Source organism: Argiope bruennichi, chromosome 3 (genome assembly GCF_947563725.1).
Source record: "Argiope bruennichi chromosome 3, qqArgBrue1.1, whole genome shotgun sequence".
NCBI lineage: Eukaryota > Metazoa > Arthropoda > Arachnida > Araneae > Araneidae > Argiope > Argiope bruennichi.
Genome location: NC_079153.1, coordinates 85,980,446 through 86,000,849, shown reverse-complemented (window position 1 = coordinate 86,000,849; position 20,404 = coordinate 85,980,446). Strand labels below are relative to the sequence as shown.

Below are 20,404 nucleotides of genomic sequence, written 5' to 3'. Positions count from 1 at the left end.
CTTTTCACTCTCGAACCAATATCGTTTGCAGTTTTTTTTTTTTTAATATCATCTTCATTTTCTTCCGTTCTATGCCTTTCAACAGTTGTAATGATAAAGGCAATTGGGAAAAAGGGAGGAGAAATGCTGGAATGAGGGTTGAAATAAAAGAAAATGGCAAAATGAAATGATGATAAGAATAAATTAGAACAATTTTTTTTTCATGTTGCTATTCCTATTCCCAGCTCACATTGATACGATAGAATCAGAATAGGAGATAATGAGACTCCACAACGATTTTCTGCATATGATGAATACACGAATTTTCATATAATTTTCGAACAGAATATAGAAAGGAAAAAAAAAGAAAGAAAAATGAACATGAGAAAATTTTGCTTCATACTTTTTTTTTTAATTATTGTTTTCCAACCTTAAATATCGAAGACTGAAACCAAAAATATGTTTTTATTTTTCTTTGATTTTGACCTTCCTGAATTTATTGTTATTTGACATTAACATAAATTCAAAGGAAAATTATAAGACAAAATTTGAAGAAAATAGGGATGAAAATATATAAGAATGATTTGCTTTCATTTCTACTAACAAATTTAGATAAAATCCTAACGGTTTTGAAAAGAGGCTTTTGCTTTCCACGTAAATCTTTCTAATTTAGCATTATTTTGCATGAGATAAAGACTATTCAAAAATGAATAAATTAATTATCAATTCTATGAAAAAAGGCGTTCAAAAATACATAAAAAGAACTCAAAATCTACACAATTTTCATCAAAATACCAGGAAATAATTTAAAATTCTAATCCAAATAAGCATAAATAGCTTCAATAAAATATTTTCAATTCTTAAAGCATTATGAATTCAATCACACACTTTTAGAATTATGTGCATATAATTTTTAGAAACATATTGTTTAGTTCCTTTGAAATTAATTTCTTCTTCAAGTAAATTGAAGATATTAAAAACCGATGCTTGATTTTAGAAAGAATTTATTCGACGTTTTTGTACGATGAACTTAAAATACATATTCCCAAGTTAAATTGGTTTCATTTTTTGAAATTCAGGTGACGGCGAAGAAATATGGAAGTCTAGGAATTAATAATGAATATTTTAAAATATGAGGAATTATAATCATTTCATTTTAAAGAAGAAATTTTGAATTTATGAATGCATTTTAGCCATTTAAAAGTGTTTTTAAAGAATTTGTTATTAGAAAGAGGATCTTGAATATTTCATAAAGGTATGTTTATTTTAAAGAAGAATCTTTTTATTGGAAACAGTATAAAGAAGGGGGGGGGGGAGGATGGAAGGTAATTTTGTATTGAAGGTTTTGATAATAAAACGAAATTTAATATTTTTAAAAAATTTCTAGTCTGAAAATACCAAAAATATTTTCTGTTTGTAAAGTATTAGTTGAAAAAATAAATGTTACTAAAGTTTTGATGTCGAAGAAGAAAAATTTGTGAATGTTAATACTTTTTTAAAGTAATTTTGATAATTAACTTGAATATTTTTTTTTCTCAAATCCCTTTTAAACTGTGCTAGGATTGTTTCAGACAGATTAGAATTGACAAAAAGAAACTCTTGTCCCCAAAAGAATTGTTTTTATTTTTAATGGTAAAATAATGAGGGAAAGATTTCAATTGGGATACGATTCAATAATTTACTGCAAAAAGATTTAATTTTGTGTGTCATTTGAATTGAGCATTCTTAGACTAAGAATTTGCAATGTCTAGTTTAAACATTAAATATGAAAACATAACATCGATTCAATTCATGAAAATTACAATAAAAGGCATTAGTCACTGAATGCGTTCTAGAGTAAAGATATTTATGCAGTAAAAATTCAAAAGTAAACAGGTGATAGAAATATTTTTTCTAACAAAGGAAATATGGCAAAATACAGAAAACTAGTAATAAATTATATCACAAACTGTGGCTGTAGAGAAATATACAGTAAGATAGACCAAATTTAGTATAAATTAATACAGATAAACTGCAATTTCGACATTATCAAGAAATCAGATAGAAAAATTAACCCTTCAAATTTTATTCCCTCGTACAACCCCCGCTCCCCACCCCGGGGGCACCTAGAAATGAGGATGAGAAGCTTTCGGCATAGTGGTTGATTCTCATCATCCTGGAGGATACACGAAAAGGTGGGGGTCCCATCAATGACGGGACGTACTTCCTTAGGGAAGGGTTGTACCATGGCCGGTGATGGCCCTTAAGACTCAACCATAGTTCCCGCCTTCGTTGATGTAGCGGCTGTCCGGTCATTCAGTTTTATTATCTGTGTGCCTTCGGACGGGTCAGAGAGTCAGTGATATGACTATTCTGTCGCACAAAGCAGAAGTAATGTAATCGTCGAAAAATTCGAACTCGAGATTCGACGAATCTCCCCATTTCATACTTTTCTGAGTTAAAAAACCCAAATTTTGGAATTAAGTCTGTCTATCTTTAAACACGATACCTCAAAAATGTTTTGATCTAGAAGTATGAAATTTTGTATAAACAACTTGTAGATTTCTATCAAATTGTCAAAGATAAAAGCACTCCGAGTTAAATGCATGAATTTTAATATAAGATCTGCACTCCCAAATTCTAAATCAGAGTGAAATTTTGAACGAAAGTGATAAAAAGTAAGAGGTACTTTCCAAAATAGTCAATTATTTTTACTATATTACGAATCTTAATACAAAACGTGCTATATTATGAAACGAAAGCAAAGATAAAGAATACTTATGCTTGTTATAATAAACTTCTATTCCCCTACCAAATACAACTCCACGTATCATTTTATCTCAAAAACCCCATTCAGTGAATTTATAGGAGTGTAAGCGACTCTGTTGCTGGACGGCAACCAAAAATAGTCAAGCTTTTCAAACTGTCATCCGCGTACTACGAGAGGGGGAAACAAAAATGATCTAGTGAGAGCGGCATCAGCAGCAGGTTGTTGAACAACTTGTAGCTCTTGTAGCAGCGGAGCAAAGAGGTTGAACTCTTGACACCGACGCGAAAAGGTGTTTTCGTCACGAAGTTGCTCTCCAGGGCCACATTGCGTTGAAAGAGTCAACGACGAGAAGCCATTTCGGGGTTGGAGAGGCAGAAGCGTGGAAATATTGCTCTAGTTAACGTGAGGAGGGCTTTCTTTTGCTTTAGGTTAGCATATGTCGTACGAGATTTTACAAGTTTGCTTTACGTGTGTTATGAGCACTTTGGTTTACTATTATTATTTCTTAGGAGGGTTAAAAATTACAATGTGCAATAGGTATTTGAGGTTTTAATGCTTTTTCATTTGTTGTGGTGGCAGAAATTTGACTTTGGAAAAAAAATTCGAACTCGAGATTTTGACGAATCTCCACATTTCAGATACCGTGAGTCAGAAAAATGTATTTTTAAATCTATATTTGTCTGTCTGTGAATACGATGATTCAAAAATGCTTAGAGCTGGAAGAGTGAAATTTGGTACATAGACTTTACACCACATTTGTAGATTTTTTTTAATTAAATTTTTAATGAACTCCGTTTAGAGGAAGTTCGTGCATTCTGCTACGATTGTACGTTAATTGCAAAATATAAAGAGCGAGACGCCAAATTTCGTTACCATGCCAAATTCATGTTCATTACTGACTATGCCAAAAGTCCACAATTTTATGCATAGTGGAAGGGGTTAAGACCTTTATTACAGAGTTTAGACAAAGTTTCGGTGGGATTACTCCTGAAAAGTGTACTCAACAGAAAATGACTCAAATGATGATATAACAAAATGAGATGAAAAGCAGAAAAATTGTATCAGTATAAAGATCTCAGACACTAATGATAGTGCAATAGTAAGGAAAAAAAATAGTATTTTCCCTATGAAAGGGAGGAAGAGAGTTAAGATATTCAGTTAATTAACTTGTCCCACTGAGAGCGACTCATCAAAATGCATATCACATAGTTATACGCAGTTACAGAACAAGGGAAAAACTACCTGATTTTTCCCAGTTATAATGACGAATAAAAAAAGTTATACAGGTAACAGACTTAAATATTCAGAGCCAGATTTAATAAAAAATAATTTTTCGAGAGACGATTTCGGAAATGAATTACATTTCAATAAAGAAAAAGTTTATTCTTTTGTTATTCAACTAGGAAAATACTGGAGACATTTTGCACGACCACACAGGCACAGAATATGCATTGCCCATGCATATTGCCCATGCCATTTGCATAACTGAATACTGCCTCAGATTTGTGAAGTCTTCTCTTTGCTTCTTTTGGAAGATATATGACGGATTCCAAAATTAGATGAAATTGATTGATGGGTTTTATGCAAAGAGACAGTTGTATATTATTTTCAGCATACATAAAAATATTGAGGTAAATCTATTTATATGCATATAAATTATTTCCTGTTTTTTGTTTATTTTGTGTGTAGTTTTCAATACATTGTTATTTTAGTTTATTACGGTTTAAAAAATATGACAATATTTTTAGCTAATTAAATGTCGCTACTTGTTATTGTTTGTCGTTTTTATGCTATGTTTTCTTCATATCATAATGATTATTTCTGATAATGTACAAAATTCCTATTTCCTTAATTTTTTGCCATATTACATAAATTATGTTATATATTTATATAATTTATGCTCGATAAAATATTTCCCTTTTTTAAAATCATAATGAAGAATTTGAATTACATTCTAAGCATAATAATATATTAAAAAAATTCTATTTCAGGGACTTTTCTATTTAAGTTTACAGAGTATTTTTCATTTATCATATTATCATTTTTCAAAGATAATATCTACTGATATTTTTATTTCATTTCATATTATCCTTTTTCAAAGATAGCAAATTACGCTGATGCTGGAAAAGCAATCGTGATTGTAAAATTTTACTAAATTTATGGTAAAAGGATATTTGTAGAATAACACGCAAAAATATATTAAGAAGGGCTTTATTTTACAGAAACTATCTTAATTATACTTTTCACGTATACATTTTATTACTATATCATAGTTATACTTTTATTTACAATTGGAAACCATTTGTCACATTTTTTTACACTATCAAAAAATTGTGTATTTTATGATATAAATTTATAATATGAAACAATTATATCATTCAGTTTTACTTATATAACCTAGATTCCTATTTTTCTCTCTATATAATTCTAATTTTTATATTATTTTTTATTTTATATATAGGGAAAAGACTAATACAGAAATAAATTTGTATCATTGATTTTAAACAATTTTCAATACGTAAAATATAATTTCTATACGTACTTATCTTGTATGTTAGAAATACTATTACGTTTCAGTAAGACAATTTTTCTACATATGGCACTTTTTATGAGAAAAAAAAGGTAAAAGGCAATAATTTTTTATCCCTAAATTTTTTGATGCAACTAGGTTGCTATTGGTAGATATTAGCAAAAATGTGACTCCTGCATTTTATTTTTCTAAAATCCATAGAGAAGATTTCATTTTTTTTTTTATTTTCGAATCCAAGAGATTACTGGTAAATTTGGACAACTTTTCTCAAACTTAAAAAAAAAAAAATCAATTTCAACAAAAATAACTTTCTGATTAAAGAAATATAAAAGGGAGTAAAACCTCTTGCAAATTGAAAAAACGCGTTCATTATCTTGACGATTTCATAAACATCTCTAAAAAAGGGAAGCTTTCCGAGCTGATTAAAACAAACTTCCTCCAGTTTTATTTCAAACACCTTAAAAATCCTCATTAATAAGGCGAGAAAGACTTTTTAGCCCACTATTAAACAGAAGTCAAGATCATTAGCAAAGCAGCAGGTCTGCAGCAAGTTAAACATTTGCTAATATTATCGCCTAGTTCACAATAAGTTAAGCCTTTCCATGGACTTTCTTAATACGTCCAGAATGATTAAAATCAAAATTAGGGCCAAAGTCTAATCCCGCCGGCATTGGTGAACTGTCTTCTCACGAGAACTCAGAAATGCTGTCGTTTTCTGTATAAAAGCACTTAGGGAAAAAGGAAATTTACCTAATGGCGTGTCAATTTTCGGTTCTCGCTGAATATCACGATATTTAACGAGACTAGGAAGTGAGTGGAGTTGAGGTGTCATTATGGGAGGATAATGATGTCGTTTGGCGGAGAGATTTCTTGTTGAGGAATAAGTTAATACTCGAGAAGTACGATTCGAAAATTATTTTGAAAGCAGAATAGCATACATCTTAAAAGCCTATCTTGGAATCGTATATATTTATTTTTTTCTGATTTAGTAAAAGAGGAAATAATCCCTGGCTATTTGAAGTATGTGTTTAATTTTGACGAATTTTTTAAAGTTTTCTCCTAAGGATAAATAGTTTTTAAACAAGGAAGGTTTAGAGAGAAACAAAATGATGGAGATATTTAACGAGCTTGTATCGTATTTTGTCATAAGTTACAAATGACGTATAATATTATTGGCAGAATGATGGAGAAATAATGCATATTGGCAAAGATTATTGCTGTACAGATACCGAAAAATAACTAGAAATATGCTGTCAATTGTAGTATAAAGGCATCATATATTTTTTTTACTACTTTATCAAATCTTTGCTCTTCAAAAAACTTGGTAAAATCCTTGATCATATTTTTTTGTTCAAATTAATGGTTAACTTTGAATAAACGAAATTAACTACATCTAATTTTTGTCCATTTACCACTCTAATCCGACGCCGCAGTTTAGCTTAATAAATGTAGTTTTTCGTACGATGGCTACTACCAAATGAATCCGATAATCGCGCTGTCCGCTTAAGGCTCTGTAAAAGAAAACTGAGGTAACATTGAGGGTAGCAACATCGAAAGCTCAGTTTAACAACCAGCCATTGCAACATCGAAGGCTAAATAAAGAACATCGAAAGCAGAATGGCTCGGGTACTTACGTGGGTAATGCGGCATGCCATTGGTGTAGACTTCTCCTGCCTGCCCGTTTGCTTGAGGCACGCTAAAGGTGGGCATGGTGGGGGAAGGCAAGTTAGGGATAGCTCCATTCACACTCTGAGTCCCCGAACCTACAACAGAAAGCCTCGGTCAATTCCTCGCCAAGTCCTTTGCTTTCAAATCCCTTGAGTTCTTCGGTGTCATTGAAAAGTTCCGATCATTCAGTGAATTAGTTTAGCATATTTTTATTAAAGTTCTGTTTTGAACCTGCAGGGGACAATAATTGTTGTTTTAAATCGTGGTCAGAGGATGAGGACGATACCTGAACGTGGAATGCTACTCACTAAGAATTTCTAATGTGATATTGAATGTTCTGTAATCAATTAATTTGATTCTATTTTATGTTCTTGCCAGAATAATTTATTTCAACAAGAGTGATCATTTGAGAATTATATGTTTTTAGGCAAGAATTTATCTTATTAATGGATTCCGAATTATTTGATTCAACTGTTGTGTTTGAAAGTATTAATATGAAAAATGTGGGATGATTTTGCAATTTTAGAGTCATCTCCCCCCAAAAAAATTGTGAATGTGTAAACATTTTAACGAAATCTAATGCTATAATGGTTAATTTAAATGCTGTATGTGTTTTTCATAAAAATAAGATTGGACTCTTATCGTTTTATTTGAGTGTTGACTGTGAATGAATTTCTCGCATCTTTTGATAAAATTTAAAATAATTTGTCTTTGGTGGAGATGTTGAATGCTTTAGAAACTTGAACTTTTTCTTTAATATTTGATGGATATGGTGATATTCGAAGATTTTTTTTTCTGAATTAGTAACTGATAAAGAAGTTTATATCATTAAATCATGTACTTTTTTTAAATTGAAGGCAAATAAATTTTAGATTCTTTTTTCATTTAATGACTATGTAAAGTATAATGATATTTTAAAATATTTTAGAATAAAAAAAGTTAAAATTATATCTTAACAATTTCATAACTTGATCTATTATTTATAGCAGTTTCACCATTTTATTTTATTATCCATTTCTTCATTTTGTTTATTATATATTCGATGTTACATCTTTATAAAATATATAATTTTTTTTGCTATTCTTTTCAATATATTGGATGGATGTTTTAATTATTTAATTCTTATCAATTGTGGATAATGATTAAAAATTTTTCAAATATTTTTTCAATATGACAATTTTTAATCCCCATAGAAAAATAGAATTTGCTTATTAAATGGATAACTTTATGTAAACTCAAGGGACTGAAATGTGTGATAATTTTTATGTACCGCATTTGCTTCACTTACTTAAATAATTACTGAAATCACAATGATACTTAAATAAATTACAATGCATAATAATATCATGAAATATGCAGATATAATAATTAATAAAGAAAAGGGGTAAAATCAAGTAAGGTAATCAATATTACAATTATATAGTTAGAATTATAATTATGTAGTTTATATGCAATGTTTTTAAAAATTTGTTGCTTGAAGTTAAAATAAATTAAAAAAGAAGATAAAAATCTTTTATTTACAAAATCTTCTTTTAAAGATTATTAAATTAAGCTTTAGAATTATAATAAAGTTGGACAAAAACTTTCCAGTTTAGTTATTTAAAAACAGATTAAAGCCATTAAAATAGATATCGCTACAAAGTAGTGACTCCTTTATATTCGAAAATCAAGTTATATAATTTATATAATAAATTATTATGCCTTAATTTAAAGCTTATACTATAAGCTATTCTGAATAGAATGCATGCGCTCTTAGGGATTTTGAAATTGCAAAATTAGTGTTTGGAAAATAAATAACTAATATTTTGCTGGAATTTTTTTTTTTTATATTTTATACTTTTCTTGATAATTTCTAAAACTGTTGTTAGTTAAAAGATTTCCCATTGATAGCAATTAAGCAAATGCGGTAACTATGCAAGCATATGGTGAAAACCAGTTGTAGGTTTTTCGAACCGAGGACTCTAAAGAACTGGGTGTAAAATATAGAATAAAAAGGCAACAGCATTAGTGCAACATCAAGAGAAGAACATCTAAAGTATATAAAAAAAGTAGACATTAAATATATGCAAAAAACACATAATAAGCAGCATGCACATGACTGCTAAAACTCACCCAAACCGTGCCAACTAAACTGCCATAAAGCTTAAATGTATGTCTAAACATTGATTTGCTACAAAAAAGAATAGTTAATAACATGAACATGTCATTCAAAGCATGAGGTGCATTTACTAAGATCAAATAACTAATAACTGGTTTAATTAAGTTTAGATCATAATAACTTCATTATCTGCATGATTGATCGTAAGTAGCATATATGTATATATATTAAGACATGAGCCTGTATTCAGAAGACTGATGTGTTAAGTCTTTATTTAATGAAGCAACATTGCAATGCAAGCAACTAAACACAGTCACAGTCAGTTATTTCAATTAATATAATGTTTTGTTGAAGTCTAACTAATCTTTATTCTAATAACCAATTCGTATCTATTGATATCTGGCAACTAATAATTGGTTATATTAAGGTGTACGTACACACTTGAAGATTTTTTTAAAAATTATAACTTTAAAAATTCAGTTTTTTCACAGTAGGTTATTAATATATGTCTAAACTCATTTCAGTGAGAGAAAACCATATTGCACTAATTATTAATTAATTAAATAATATTTAATGAGCTAATTAGCCTATTTTTTGAAACATGATATCTTAAATTCTAATTTGTACAGACACACAATTCTAGTTGGAAATTATGCCTAATATTAGTCTTCATGTTGTCTGCCTCAAACAAGTTATAAAAAATGTATAGTTTTTTTAAACAATTTTTTCATCAACAATGAATTGAAAAAGCGAGATTTTTTCTGTAATTTTAAATTTTAAACAGCTATTAAAGATTTATTTCAATACATATAAATTTAATTGAGGCACAAAACATCCGCTATTTCATACAGATCATTTTGATATATAAATAATTGTATTTGGTGAATTTCTTGTTGAGTTATGATTGTTTGAATGAAGCAACATAGTGGAAAAATATCATTCTTCATAAAATGAGTTTTAAAAACACCGTAACTAGAGTTTTTAATGAAAGCACCTCAAAAAAAAAAATATAACTCCAGTAATATTTTAAAAACACCGTAACTAGAGTTTTTAATGAAAGCATCTCAAAAAAAATATAACTCCAGTAATATTTCGAATATTGACAACATCTTGGTATCGTTTGAAAGTTAAAGGATCAGAGAACATTATTAAGCAATAAAAAAAAAAATTCGATATTTTGAGCGATTTTTGAAGTTTCAAGTGTGTACATACACGTTAAATTCAGATCATAAGTGGTTGTATTCATAGATTATTTTGAAAATTTAATATAAATAATTAAGACTATTTATCTAAAGAGCTGCAGTGTTAGTATTTCATTTATATTGGCAATAAGGCAATGCAAGCACCTAAGCGCAATAACATTTGCTTGTTATTTCTGATCCTAGATAATGCAAATTGAAATTGTTGATTTTCTTTTGTTGGTTTTTGAAGGTATGCGTGATCAGAAGAATATTCAGATAAGATAATGATAAATAAATCTATTTATTTCTCCAAGGAATGTGAAAATGATCATACAAGTATTTATTCATATCAAAATAGCTGCAGTTTTCAGGCAGTTATGTATATTTCATATAAAATATTAGAAACTAAAAGTAGTTACGTTTGTAATCTGAATTAATTTTTAATTATGTTACATATATTAACTGAGCCACACGTTGATTAAATTTTGAAATCCATAGCATTTTTAAGAGGAAATAAAAACATCACAGCTTACAACAACATAGAATTAAATGGTAGTTGACACACACTTATGGTTTTACAACGGGATACTGATTTCACGGGAATTGTCCCGATTTAAGTGCTTTCAAATGTAGTAAAAATATGATGACTAATGTCACGTGGTAAATGCAGCCACATATGCTATCTAAATGAATACTGTCTCTTCTGTGCTTAGTGGATTTCGAAATTAAATTGATGGGGAGTATGAGCATGAATTTATTAAATTACACAATTTGTAAAGATTTTTGTAAATTATAGACTGCAGTATTTAATTTTTGGTTACCAATCTTTGATTTTATTTTATGAGTTTTAATAGAATGTCAATTGGTACTGGCACCTGTTTAAATTAGATAATTAATATCCGATTATATTTATGTAAAAACAGTTTTATTTATGCTTTAAAAACCTTGCCCTAAGCAAGATCAATATATCTTATTATTAAGGCATTTTTGAAATTACTTTTACGTCAAGGACACATAGTAACAAAATTTTTTTATGCAGCTAAAACATTAAGTACATTCTAAAGCGCTCATGTGATTTCATGATTTGTTTCAACGGAGATTGTGCAAATATACGCGATTTCGTGTTTTACTGCTGTTTGAGACGAATTGTGTGATTTTTTCGGTTGTCTCTCATATAAAACGACGTCAAAACAGTTTAATTTTTACACACAAAAGACATGGCAGCAGCACATATCATGTATTTTCTCTGTTTGAGCCTACTTTTTGCTCTATCCTGCGATTTTCTTGGGCTTACGTTCTCCTTTTACAATTTTAGAATTAAATTCTAAAATAATACTATAGCTTTGCTTATAAATAGTAATTTGCTTCATTTGAAAAAATAGTTGCACCAGTTTCAAACCTTTATTTATGAATGCGATTTTAAAAATCATTATGCAAATAGAGATGAAATTTATTTCTGATCAATGCTGTGTTTATATAAAGTGCAGAAATACAAACTACATCATTGGTTTCTAAAACTAGTCAGAATCTAAAAATGTAAATCGTTTATTGACTTATGTGAAAGAATTACCGAAATATTGAAGGAATCATATGAAGCTTAATAATCAGAAATTGTTCAATTAGCTGGATCCTTCAATATAAACAAAATTTTAAAGGTGAAACAAGATTTTGCCATTTAATAACTAACTCTAGTGCAAAAGCTCAAGTTCGCTACTGCTAACTATTAAAAACAATTAATACATTGTAACTTTAAATACTTGTTAATAAAATACAATACAACTTTAAATACACTGTTTCGAATAAATGAGTTTCAGAATAGTATTTAGTGCCAAGAATTATATACTTCCCATATAATAAATAATTTTAACAATGAATATTTGACTTCATATTTACTTTGGCAATAATTTATAATTCAGAAATACAGTGAATTTGCATTTTGTGTCCCATAAAATCTAGTAATCTCCGGAGAAACATTTTTCTAATGAACGTGTTTTGTTTTGACCACACCCAACTTCTTTTGTTTAAAAGTTGGACAGAAAGGCACACTTATCTAAGGAAAAATGACAAATTTTTGCGTCAAAATTAAAATGATTACAACAAACTATGGTGTAATTCTTAATGATCAATCTTATTCTGATATTAATTAAAACAAAATGGCATTGCTGAAAAAAATCAGTATGTATTACTTATTCTAGAAAATGCATTAGACTTATTGTGAGAAATATTTGAAGCAAATCTATATATGTGAGGTTTGTATAGTAAATTCTATTAGCTAAAATCTTTAGAATCGTTAAAAGTCTGCATTAAAATCAAAATACAGGAATTTAAAATATATGATAAGAATTCAGCTTATAGAAACGAGTTGATTTCTATTTTCCTCCTATTTATGTCTTGTAATAAGCTTAGTTTTTATTCGTTATTCAATATTGTATATTGTGTTACACACGCACGCACGCACTTAAGTAAAAGTTATATCAGAAAGAGAAGGGAAAATAGAAATGCTTAAAAAGATAATTGTTGGAATATTATTGCGAAATCATATTATTTATAATATAATTTTAATTTTATTTATTACAATTTTTTCAAAATTTATTTATTTTTCTAGATTAGGGTCTAACTTGATTTTCATCCTCCCTTGTCATTTTTTTTGTGAAAATCCAATTTCATGCAGCATTGTATCAGATATTAGTGTTTGTCATATTATTTCTAACAAAATTCAGAGGAATTAATCGATATCGCAACTAACAATTCAGAGATATTTCAAAACATAATTTGGCAAAACACTTATCGTCATTAATCTTCAAAATTCCGGGGATCACTTTTATTAGAATATAAATTGCATGAATTGTTGGGGGTCATGTAGCTAAGTGAACAGAAATATTGGATTTTAGACTGAGGAGTCATGATTTAAAAAAATTATATTATATTCGTCGTATTATTGTGCTTGGTATGTATTATCATGCTCATTTATTGTTATTATCAAACATGAATGGTTTTCAACTTCATATGATCATTGTACAAAATTATACATGGTTCGTTCAAAATTATAATATTTGCATAATTTAAAAACGATCACTAATCTAAGGAAATAAACTTGTATGAATCGTAGATCATAAGTATGATAGTTAAATCTTGAAAACAAATTTAATTAAATGGTTAATAAAACTATGTGGTCTTATTTTAATAAAAAATATTGAAGATATTCTTGATTATATTGAGATAATTTTTAATTTTAATCCTTTATCATCTCCAGCGTCTTGAAATAAAAGCATACTTTGTCTTTAGATAATCCCTTATGCACGTTATCCACTGCTAAATTCATAAGACTTCAAACTGTCAATCATCGTCAACTAGCGGCTCTACTTCCTTTGTGAGGGAAAACTGCTATCGTGGCTAAAATTCGGCCAACAACCTGCAACAAACACCCCTCTTCCCATCTGATTGACTGTCCCATTAACACGCTGCTTTATTAATTACATTAATACCACGTTGAGCTCACCAGTGACACATAAGCATGGGTTGTCATTCCTCTTAAGCCTAATGAATAATCAGTTTACGTGGCCGGCGTGCCTAACAAATTGATGTCCATCATCGGTCCAACAGAAATTATTGAATTCGATTTGCTCTGGACACGCGTCCTACCTTTAGAACATCCCCTCCCGTCTGCTTCCCCCGCATTTTAAGTGATTTACGCCCCTGAGGAAAGGAAGGGGGAGGCTGAACATGTGCCAGGAGATTCATCGAATATTGGTGCTGGTTGCTGTGGAAGTATTGGAATTGTGTTTGTTTCTCTACAATGGGCGAATCAAGGTCTATTGACGAAGTTGAAAAATTTGATTATGGAAACAGTTGTTTTGTTTTATTTAGTATTACTGGGAGAATCTTTCTGCAAAGAGTAGGTTTGGTGTTGAATAATCTGACAGAAAGTGTAACTAAAAAAAACAAACAGAATTCAGGTTTCAAGAATTTTGGAACGGGGGAGGGCTTATTTTATGATGTTGCTTCAAAATAATACGATTGTAATGCCACATGCAATTGCAATACTGAAAACACGTGGATATGACGCATAATACTTGATTCTGAAAATCATATCAACTAGTTTTGTGTTTGTTAAATTAGTATCATTGTAACATAGATAGGAGTTCTGTTCTCCGTACCGAAAATATGCTTCCACCAGCCTTTTTTTTTATTTATAATTTAAACCTACTTAACTACAAAACTTATATTATTATTGGTAATTTATATTATTGCTCTGGTAAATTGAACTACATGATGATGTGAAAACAAATGATATCGACAGTAGTTAATTTTCTTTGAATTTTAATTCTAAAAACTTTTAAAATACTTAAAAGTATTCATGGCGTTTCTTGTTCGAAAATAGGAGAAAAATCCGAAGAAAGTCTGTCTGATTTTTCTTTCTTTTGTAAATATTTCTTGCTTAAATTTTCACGAAGCCCAAAAACAAAATTATTGTGATCGTCAAAAAATACGACCTCAAAAATTTTATCAATATCTGTTTCTGGAACACAATAATTAAAAAGAAAAATAAGTTAGATAACTGAAATTGTGAATGTTGTTTTATCATTAAAGTTATAGATCTTCTATAAAATTTAACTAAGGATAAGAATTCCTAGCTTAATACTCAGTTCTCTTTATTTAATGATGAAGTTAAGCTTGGTCAACGCGCACACCAGATTATGAAAGTACATGAATATGTCGAAAGAAGAACTCTCTCTTTGGCTACATATTTTTATGTTCAATGATATAGTTACGGAAAAAACTGTTCCTGTGGGTTGTACGATTAAATGATCAATAGGCGCAGTAAGGAATTATGATGCTTTATTGTATACAAAACTACAGTCGAAACGTACTCAAGAACAACCTTTACGGTAAATGGCAGCACAAGAGCAACAAATCGCTACTAAATGACTACAACAACACCAAGCGCTGAGAGAGAAATTTCTGGAGATCAACAGTGAAAAAAAGATTTTCCTCAACTATGCACGTTTCTTTATTCATTGATTTCGCTTCTGACAATGCCTAATATAGTTTACATGACAGGGCATTGAATGTTCTGGAACAAACTCTGATACTAAGTAGTTGTGGTCCTGGAATAGTTCTTGTTCTTAACAAATGATCTAGTTCCTCATTTTTGTCGCTAAAGGAGCATCAAAATCAGGGTGCATCCTTCCGAATCTGTAAAATCTATCCTTTTTATCAGGAGGCTAATTGCTCAAGGAAGCAATTTACAAATTCTTAACAATATGTGAGGGATGCCCATTTAATATTGGCCCAAGAGTTGACTTATTATGTTGTTTGAATTACGGAGTCTAATATTCTATTGCCTTAAAGTTCTATTAATAATATTAAAATAATAAACTATTAAATTATCCTATTACACACTAATATTTTAAACAAAAATTTTTCCACTCCTTTGTAATCAAAACTAATCGATCTTTGAAAATTAGAATAATTTTAGACCAATCAGTGGTCACACTTTCTTCGATTTGCCCTTTCATTAGTAGTTCCTCCTCAAAATGGATTATTGAAGCAATTTAAAAACGTCTAAAATAATGAAATTCCAAACTCTGCTAGTTCTGGTCTCAGAATATTGAAATTTTTTGTTGTTTAAGTGTTAGTGCGCCGAAAATACTTAACTTCATATGAGTGACAGAACTGAGGAATTGTATAAAAATTCAGATTCTATAAATTTGCCGATAGAACACTTATTACATAATGCGAAATATTGTTTTTTATGCCATTTAAAGTATTTTCCTAGCTCTGAACTCTATGTCTATTTCTAACAGTCCAGAAGCTACTATTCGGAAACGATTAGAGATCACTTCAGATAATTCAGTCGCTTGGATTCTTATAGCTTTAGAGTGGACAATTTTATCAATTGTTTTATTAATACCTTTCTTATGGAAACATCATAAATTAATCGATAATATTACGATATATTCTCATACTCATCGATCGGAGGATAATGAATTATCGCGAAGCGAGCAAGAAGCCGTTTAGATTATGAGAAGCTTAATACTTTCTTGTACATCAAAGTCTATTAACTGCTTCTAGACAGGTAATGTTCTTTTGGTATTCAGCTGGCTAAGACTAATCTTATCTCAATTCCATCGAAAATGCTGGGGATGTGTCGTAATGGTGTAATGCTTTCGGATGCAAATGCCTTTGACTAATCATTGATCTCACTAAGTTTACTGACAGATAATTCCACCAGACGGGTTTGGAAGTCTAGTCAGAAATCTAGTTGAATGATAGTGAAAAGGGTATTTTAAGCTAAGATTCCACGTGGAATATCGATAACGGATTGAAGACAATTTTTGATATTTATTTTGCCTATATGGAATCATTTTCAATTAGATTACCTGATATCTTCAGAGAGCAATATATTTTAAAAACCAGTAGTTTGAATTTATAAATAATTTATAAAATAATCTATATAATGTAGTGGGGCTATAATGAGATGGCGACCGCCCTCGGTTAGGTCATAGTGTTTGCTAAACGAAAGAAAAATATAAAACGGAGTAGAGAATCAGGAGAAATAAATGAGTTGCAATACTTAATATTCTTTTGAACTTGGTTCATTTTTCCTTCTTCTCATTACTGATATATCTTTAATAGCATATTAGAAAAGAGCGTAAATTAGCCAATCTAGAAATCTTTGATAAATTTTCGTTTACTTTCAAAATAGAATAACTCAAGTAATTCTTTCGTAATACCTGCCAACTCTTCAAAGCATGGTTATAAATTATTTGAATATTTTTAATCCATTTAAGATTTGGATTTTTTTAAATAGATTCTGTCAAAAATTATAAATAAAAAATATTTCTTTCAGTTTTGAAAAACCACAGATTTGTAAGGATATATCAAGTAAATACTACAGTAAGTTTTATATTTTCCCTCGATTCTGGCTTCTGCTAAAAGAGGATGTCATAGTTATTGACAGATTTTAAATATAATAACAGATATAAAATTTTAAATTTAAATTAAACTACAGATATTTTTGAAGGAATGGCAATGCATCGGCGATGCTGCTCTCATTTCGATTGTCCCATGTACTACAAAATGTATCCATTTTGTGTTTAGCTGCCTCGTATACGGAAGTGAATGAAATATTCATTTTATCATCTTCATGAAATTGAACTAATATATATATATATATATATATATATAATGGAATAATCCTTCCGGTGAATGTAAGGTGAAAAGTCCACAGATTCAATAAATGATAGCAATGCTTTATTTTATTCTATATTTTAGACATATCGAGCATCAAACGTTTATCTTCTGGTCTCCGGACTAAGAATCTCAAGCCACTAGTCCCTGTCGAAGAAAAAGGAATCGAAACTATTTGTGTACATGACACAATTTGCAAGCGACAATTTGCGAGAGAATTTAAATAAGTAGATCCAGCTATAAAACATTTTTTTGTGCTGAAAGATATTTCTGATATTATCATACATCCAATATTGGAAAAAAATTACAAAATAATTGTTGAACCATTTCCCTTTTTCAAACAATATCCTAAAAATCAACGTACTCTGAAAAATGTCCACCCAATCAGACATACTTTTCATTTGACTCATTTTTAAAAAAAAAGAAAACAGGAAAATTCAGAAAAATAAAGAACCAAATCAATAAAAACCAATCATATCCATCGTCCAGATATCCAGCAAACAGCAGCGAGTCATTTTTATTCTTTTCAAACCCCCTTTTTATCCATCGCGCGACATATCAGCCCTCTGGACTTTCCCCTCAGAAAGAGTCACAAAAAACACTGAGCAGCTCCGGCAGTCCAACACAATGAATCGTGGGCCCATATAAATCCTTTAAACTTCTGTAATAATCTCTCTCTCTTGTTGATTGAGATAAACGTATCTCGTACGCCGCCAGAAACCGAAAAACACGCCAGCCTCTATTAAGGCCGATGTGAAAGTCCATATCATTGAAGAATTTATGAGCTTCAGTATCTTTATTAGAAGGAGGATTGATGCTCCAGCAGTTAAGGATGTTAAAGGATAAACAGTACACTGCCGCCTATCTTTACCATCAAAGATTTATAAAACGGAAAAGGGAGGAATTTTTTTTTTGAAAAATAAAGATAATACAAAAAAATGCTGGCCATTCGTATATTATTCAGTACATTTGGCGCAGTCTTATAAAAATGGACATCTACCAAAAAGTTTTGAAAAGAATACTTTTTGACTTTTTTAAAAAAAGCTGTTTTGTATTGAGTGCTTCTAATATCATTAGCAGCACTGTTTTTTTTTCTAGATCTCTGTTGTGAAATATAATAGCTTAAATGGCTCTTTCTCTTTTTGTCGTTTTTCATTTTATGATGAAATAATAAAGCAAAATATAAAATGAAAGCTTGGAAGATGATAGATTGACTTTAATTTTATCTCAACTTGTTAAATTAGCCAGCTATTTTTTTTATCATAGAACTATTATTATAAAACTCTTATAATGCCAAAAATAATTGCAATCCTATAACTAAATAAACAAGATTATTTATTAATTGCTTTCAAAAATTTGAATTTAAAATGGGCAGACAATGTTTCCCTCAAATTTGTTTTTTAATAAATCAGTTGTTCGGCAGCAGTCATTATTAATGCCGGGTTTACACTCGGCCAGGTATAAGGCGGCCAGTAGGCAACGCATGCGTAGAAAGGCAGAAAAATGCTGTTCGGTCGACAAGACAACAAGATGCCGCTGTATTGTATTTTTTTTTTACTGCGCATGCGTTTGTAGAATTTAGCGTTTTTTTTGGCTTGAAAAAATTGATCACTTATCATAAATTAATTCCGACATTTTTTGCTCTTTGTTCTTTCTGAAGCGAGGTTGTGTTGTTTTTTTTCCTTTTATTTGCAATTTCTTTTCTATAGTTTTCTAAATTTAGTTATGTTGAACTTTTTTATTTTATCATGTTTCGTTATGTAAATATCCACCATTTTAATAATATACATAGTAAAAAAGAAAAATTCATGTGCTGCAATTTATAGCCAAGCATGGAGTGCCTGAATCTATGTTATGAAATTATGGCAAACATAAATCAGTCCCTTTCTGCGCATGCGCTGCCTACTGTCTGTCTTATAACTGGTCGAGTGTAAACCCGGAATAAGATTTGTCTGTTTACATTTTTTTTGTAAGTATACGAATATTAAGGAAAAAAAAATACTTTGTTTTTCTTTACGCGCGAGGACACGAGCTACTATAAGTTTTGAAAACAGTTTATAAAAATATTTTATTTCCTTTTTTCAAAACAGACTTTTTGTAAATCCTGTATAGAGCATTGTCTTCTATTTCTTATTAAATAGAATACTATAAATTGTATTTGAACTTAGTCAAAATTTTCATTCATAGATAATTGTTTTATTATCAACTAAAGTAAGAAACTTGAACAGCTATTGAGCCAGTGCGATAAATTCTTAATATAAATAATGAAGTTAAATATAAGTTAATAATTCTTAATCTTTAATTATATAGTTTATAGTAATATGAATTCCCTTGAAACCTATTATAAAAAGAAAGATCTCATATCCAAGTAAAATAATTATCTAATTCTTCGTACTTTCATGAAGATAGTAAGAAATAATGATGCAATTGGTTTATTTTTAAGCGTATTATTAAGACTTTGAAGAATGCTTTCCTGCTTTTTAGAAAAAACTTGATAGTGTTAAATTAATAGTTAGATAAAGATAGTGTTAAATTAGTAGTTAGTCAGTATCAATTGCATCCGAGCTTTGACCCGAAATGCAAACTTTTCATTTCAGATGACATATATTTAGTTATTTTACTAAAATAATGTATGCAATGCGTGCACGTTTTCGTCAATTTTTTTTTAATGTTGGAGTGATTTATTTCTAGCAACATATTAGTATAAATAAAATTCAGATGCCATACGTTTACAAAATAGGGCATATCACAATTTTTCAAATCTTTATATGAATAAGGAAACATTTTTCATAAATTATTTTTGTCTACTTGTTTTTTTTATTTTCTGATTTATTTATGACATTTAAAATTGATTTGTTTTATAGTTACTCCTTGTTGCAATGTGAGTTTGTATTCTTTGTATATTAACTTGTAAATAGATTTCCATCCAAGTATTTCTTTTAGCAACATCCTTCAACAAATCTTTCAAATTCCAAGAACCTTGAATGGCAAACCCAATTCCAATC

At 29.5% G+C, this 20,404-nt stretch overlaps 1 protein-coding gene across 6 annotated transcripts in view; it reads right to left on the bottom strand.

Moving 5' to 3' along the window:
- LOC129963348 (CUGBP Elav-like family member 4) overlaps window positions 1-20,404 on the bottom strand; it is a 542,668-nt gene that overhangs the window by 72,168 nt on the left and 450,096 nt on the right. For 5 of the 6 annotated variants that reach the window (XM_056077669.1, XM_056077671.1, XM_056077670.1 and 2 more), the window contains one exon: window positions 6,893-7,021. The exons of the other annotated variant lie outside the window; for it this stretch is intronic. In XM_056077669.1, the coding sequence (XP_055933644.1) occupies window positions 6,893-7,021 (129 nt within the window). The remainder of the gene's footprint in view (window positions 1-6,892; window positions 7,022-20,404) is intronic. 6 annotated transcript variants of the gene reach the window in all.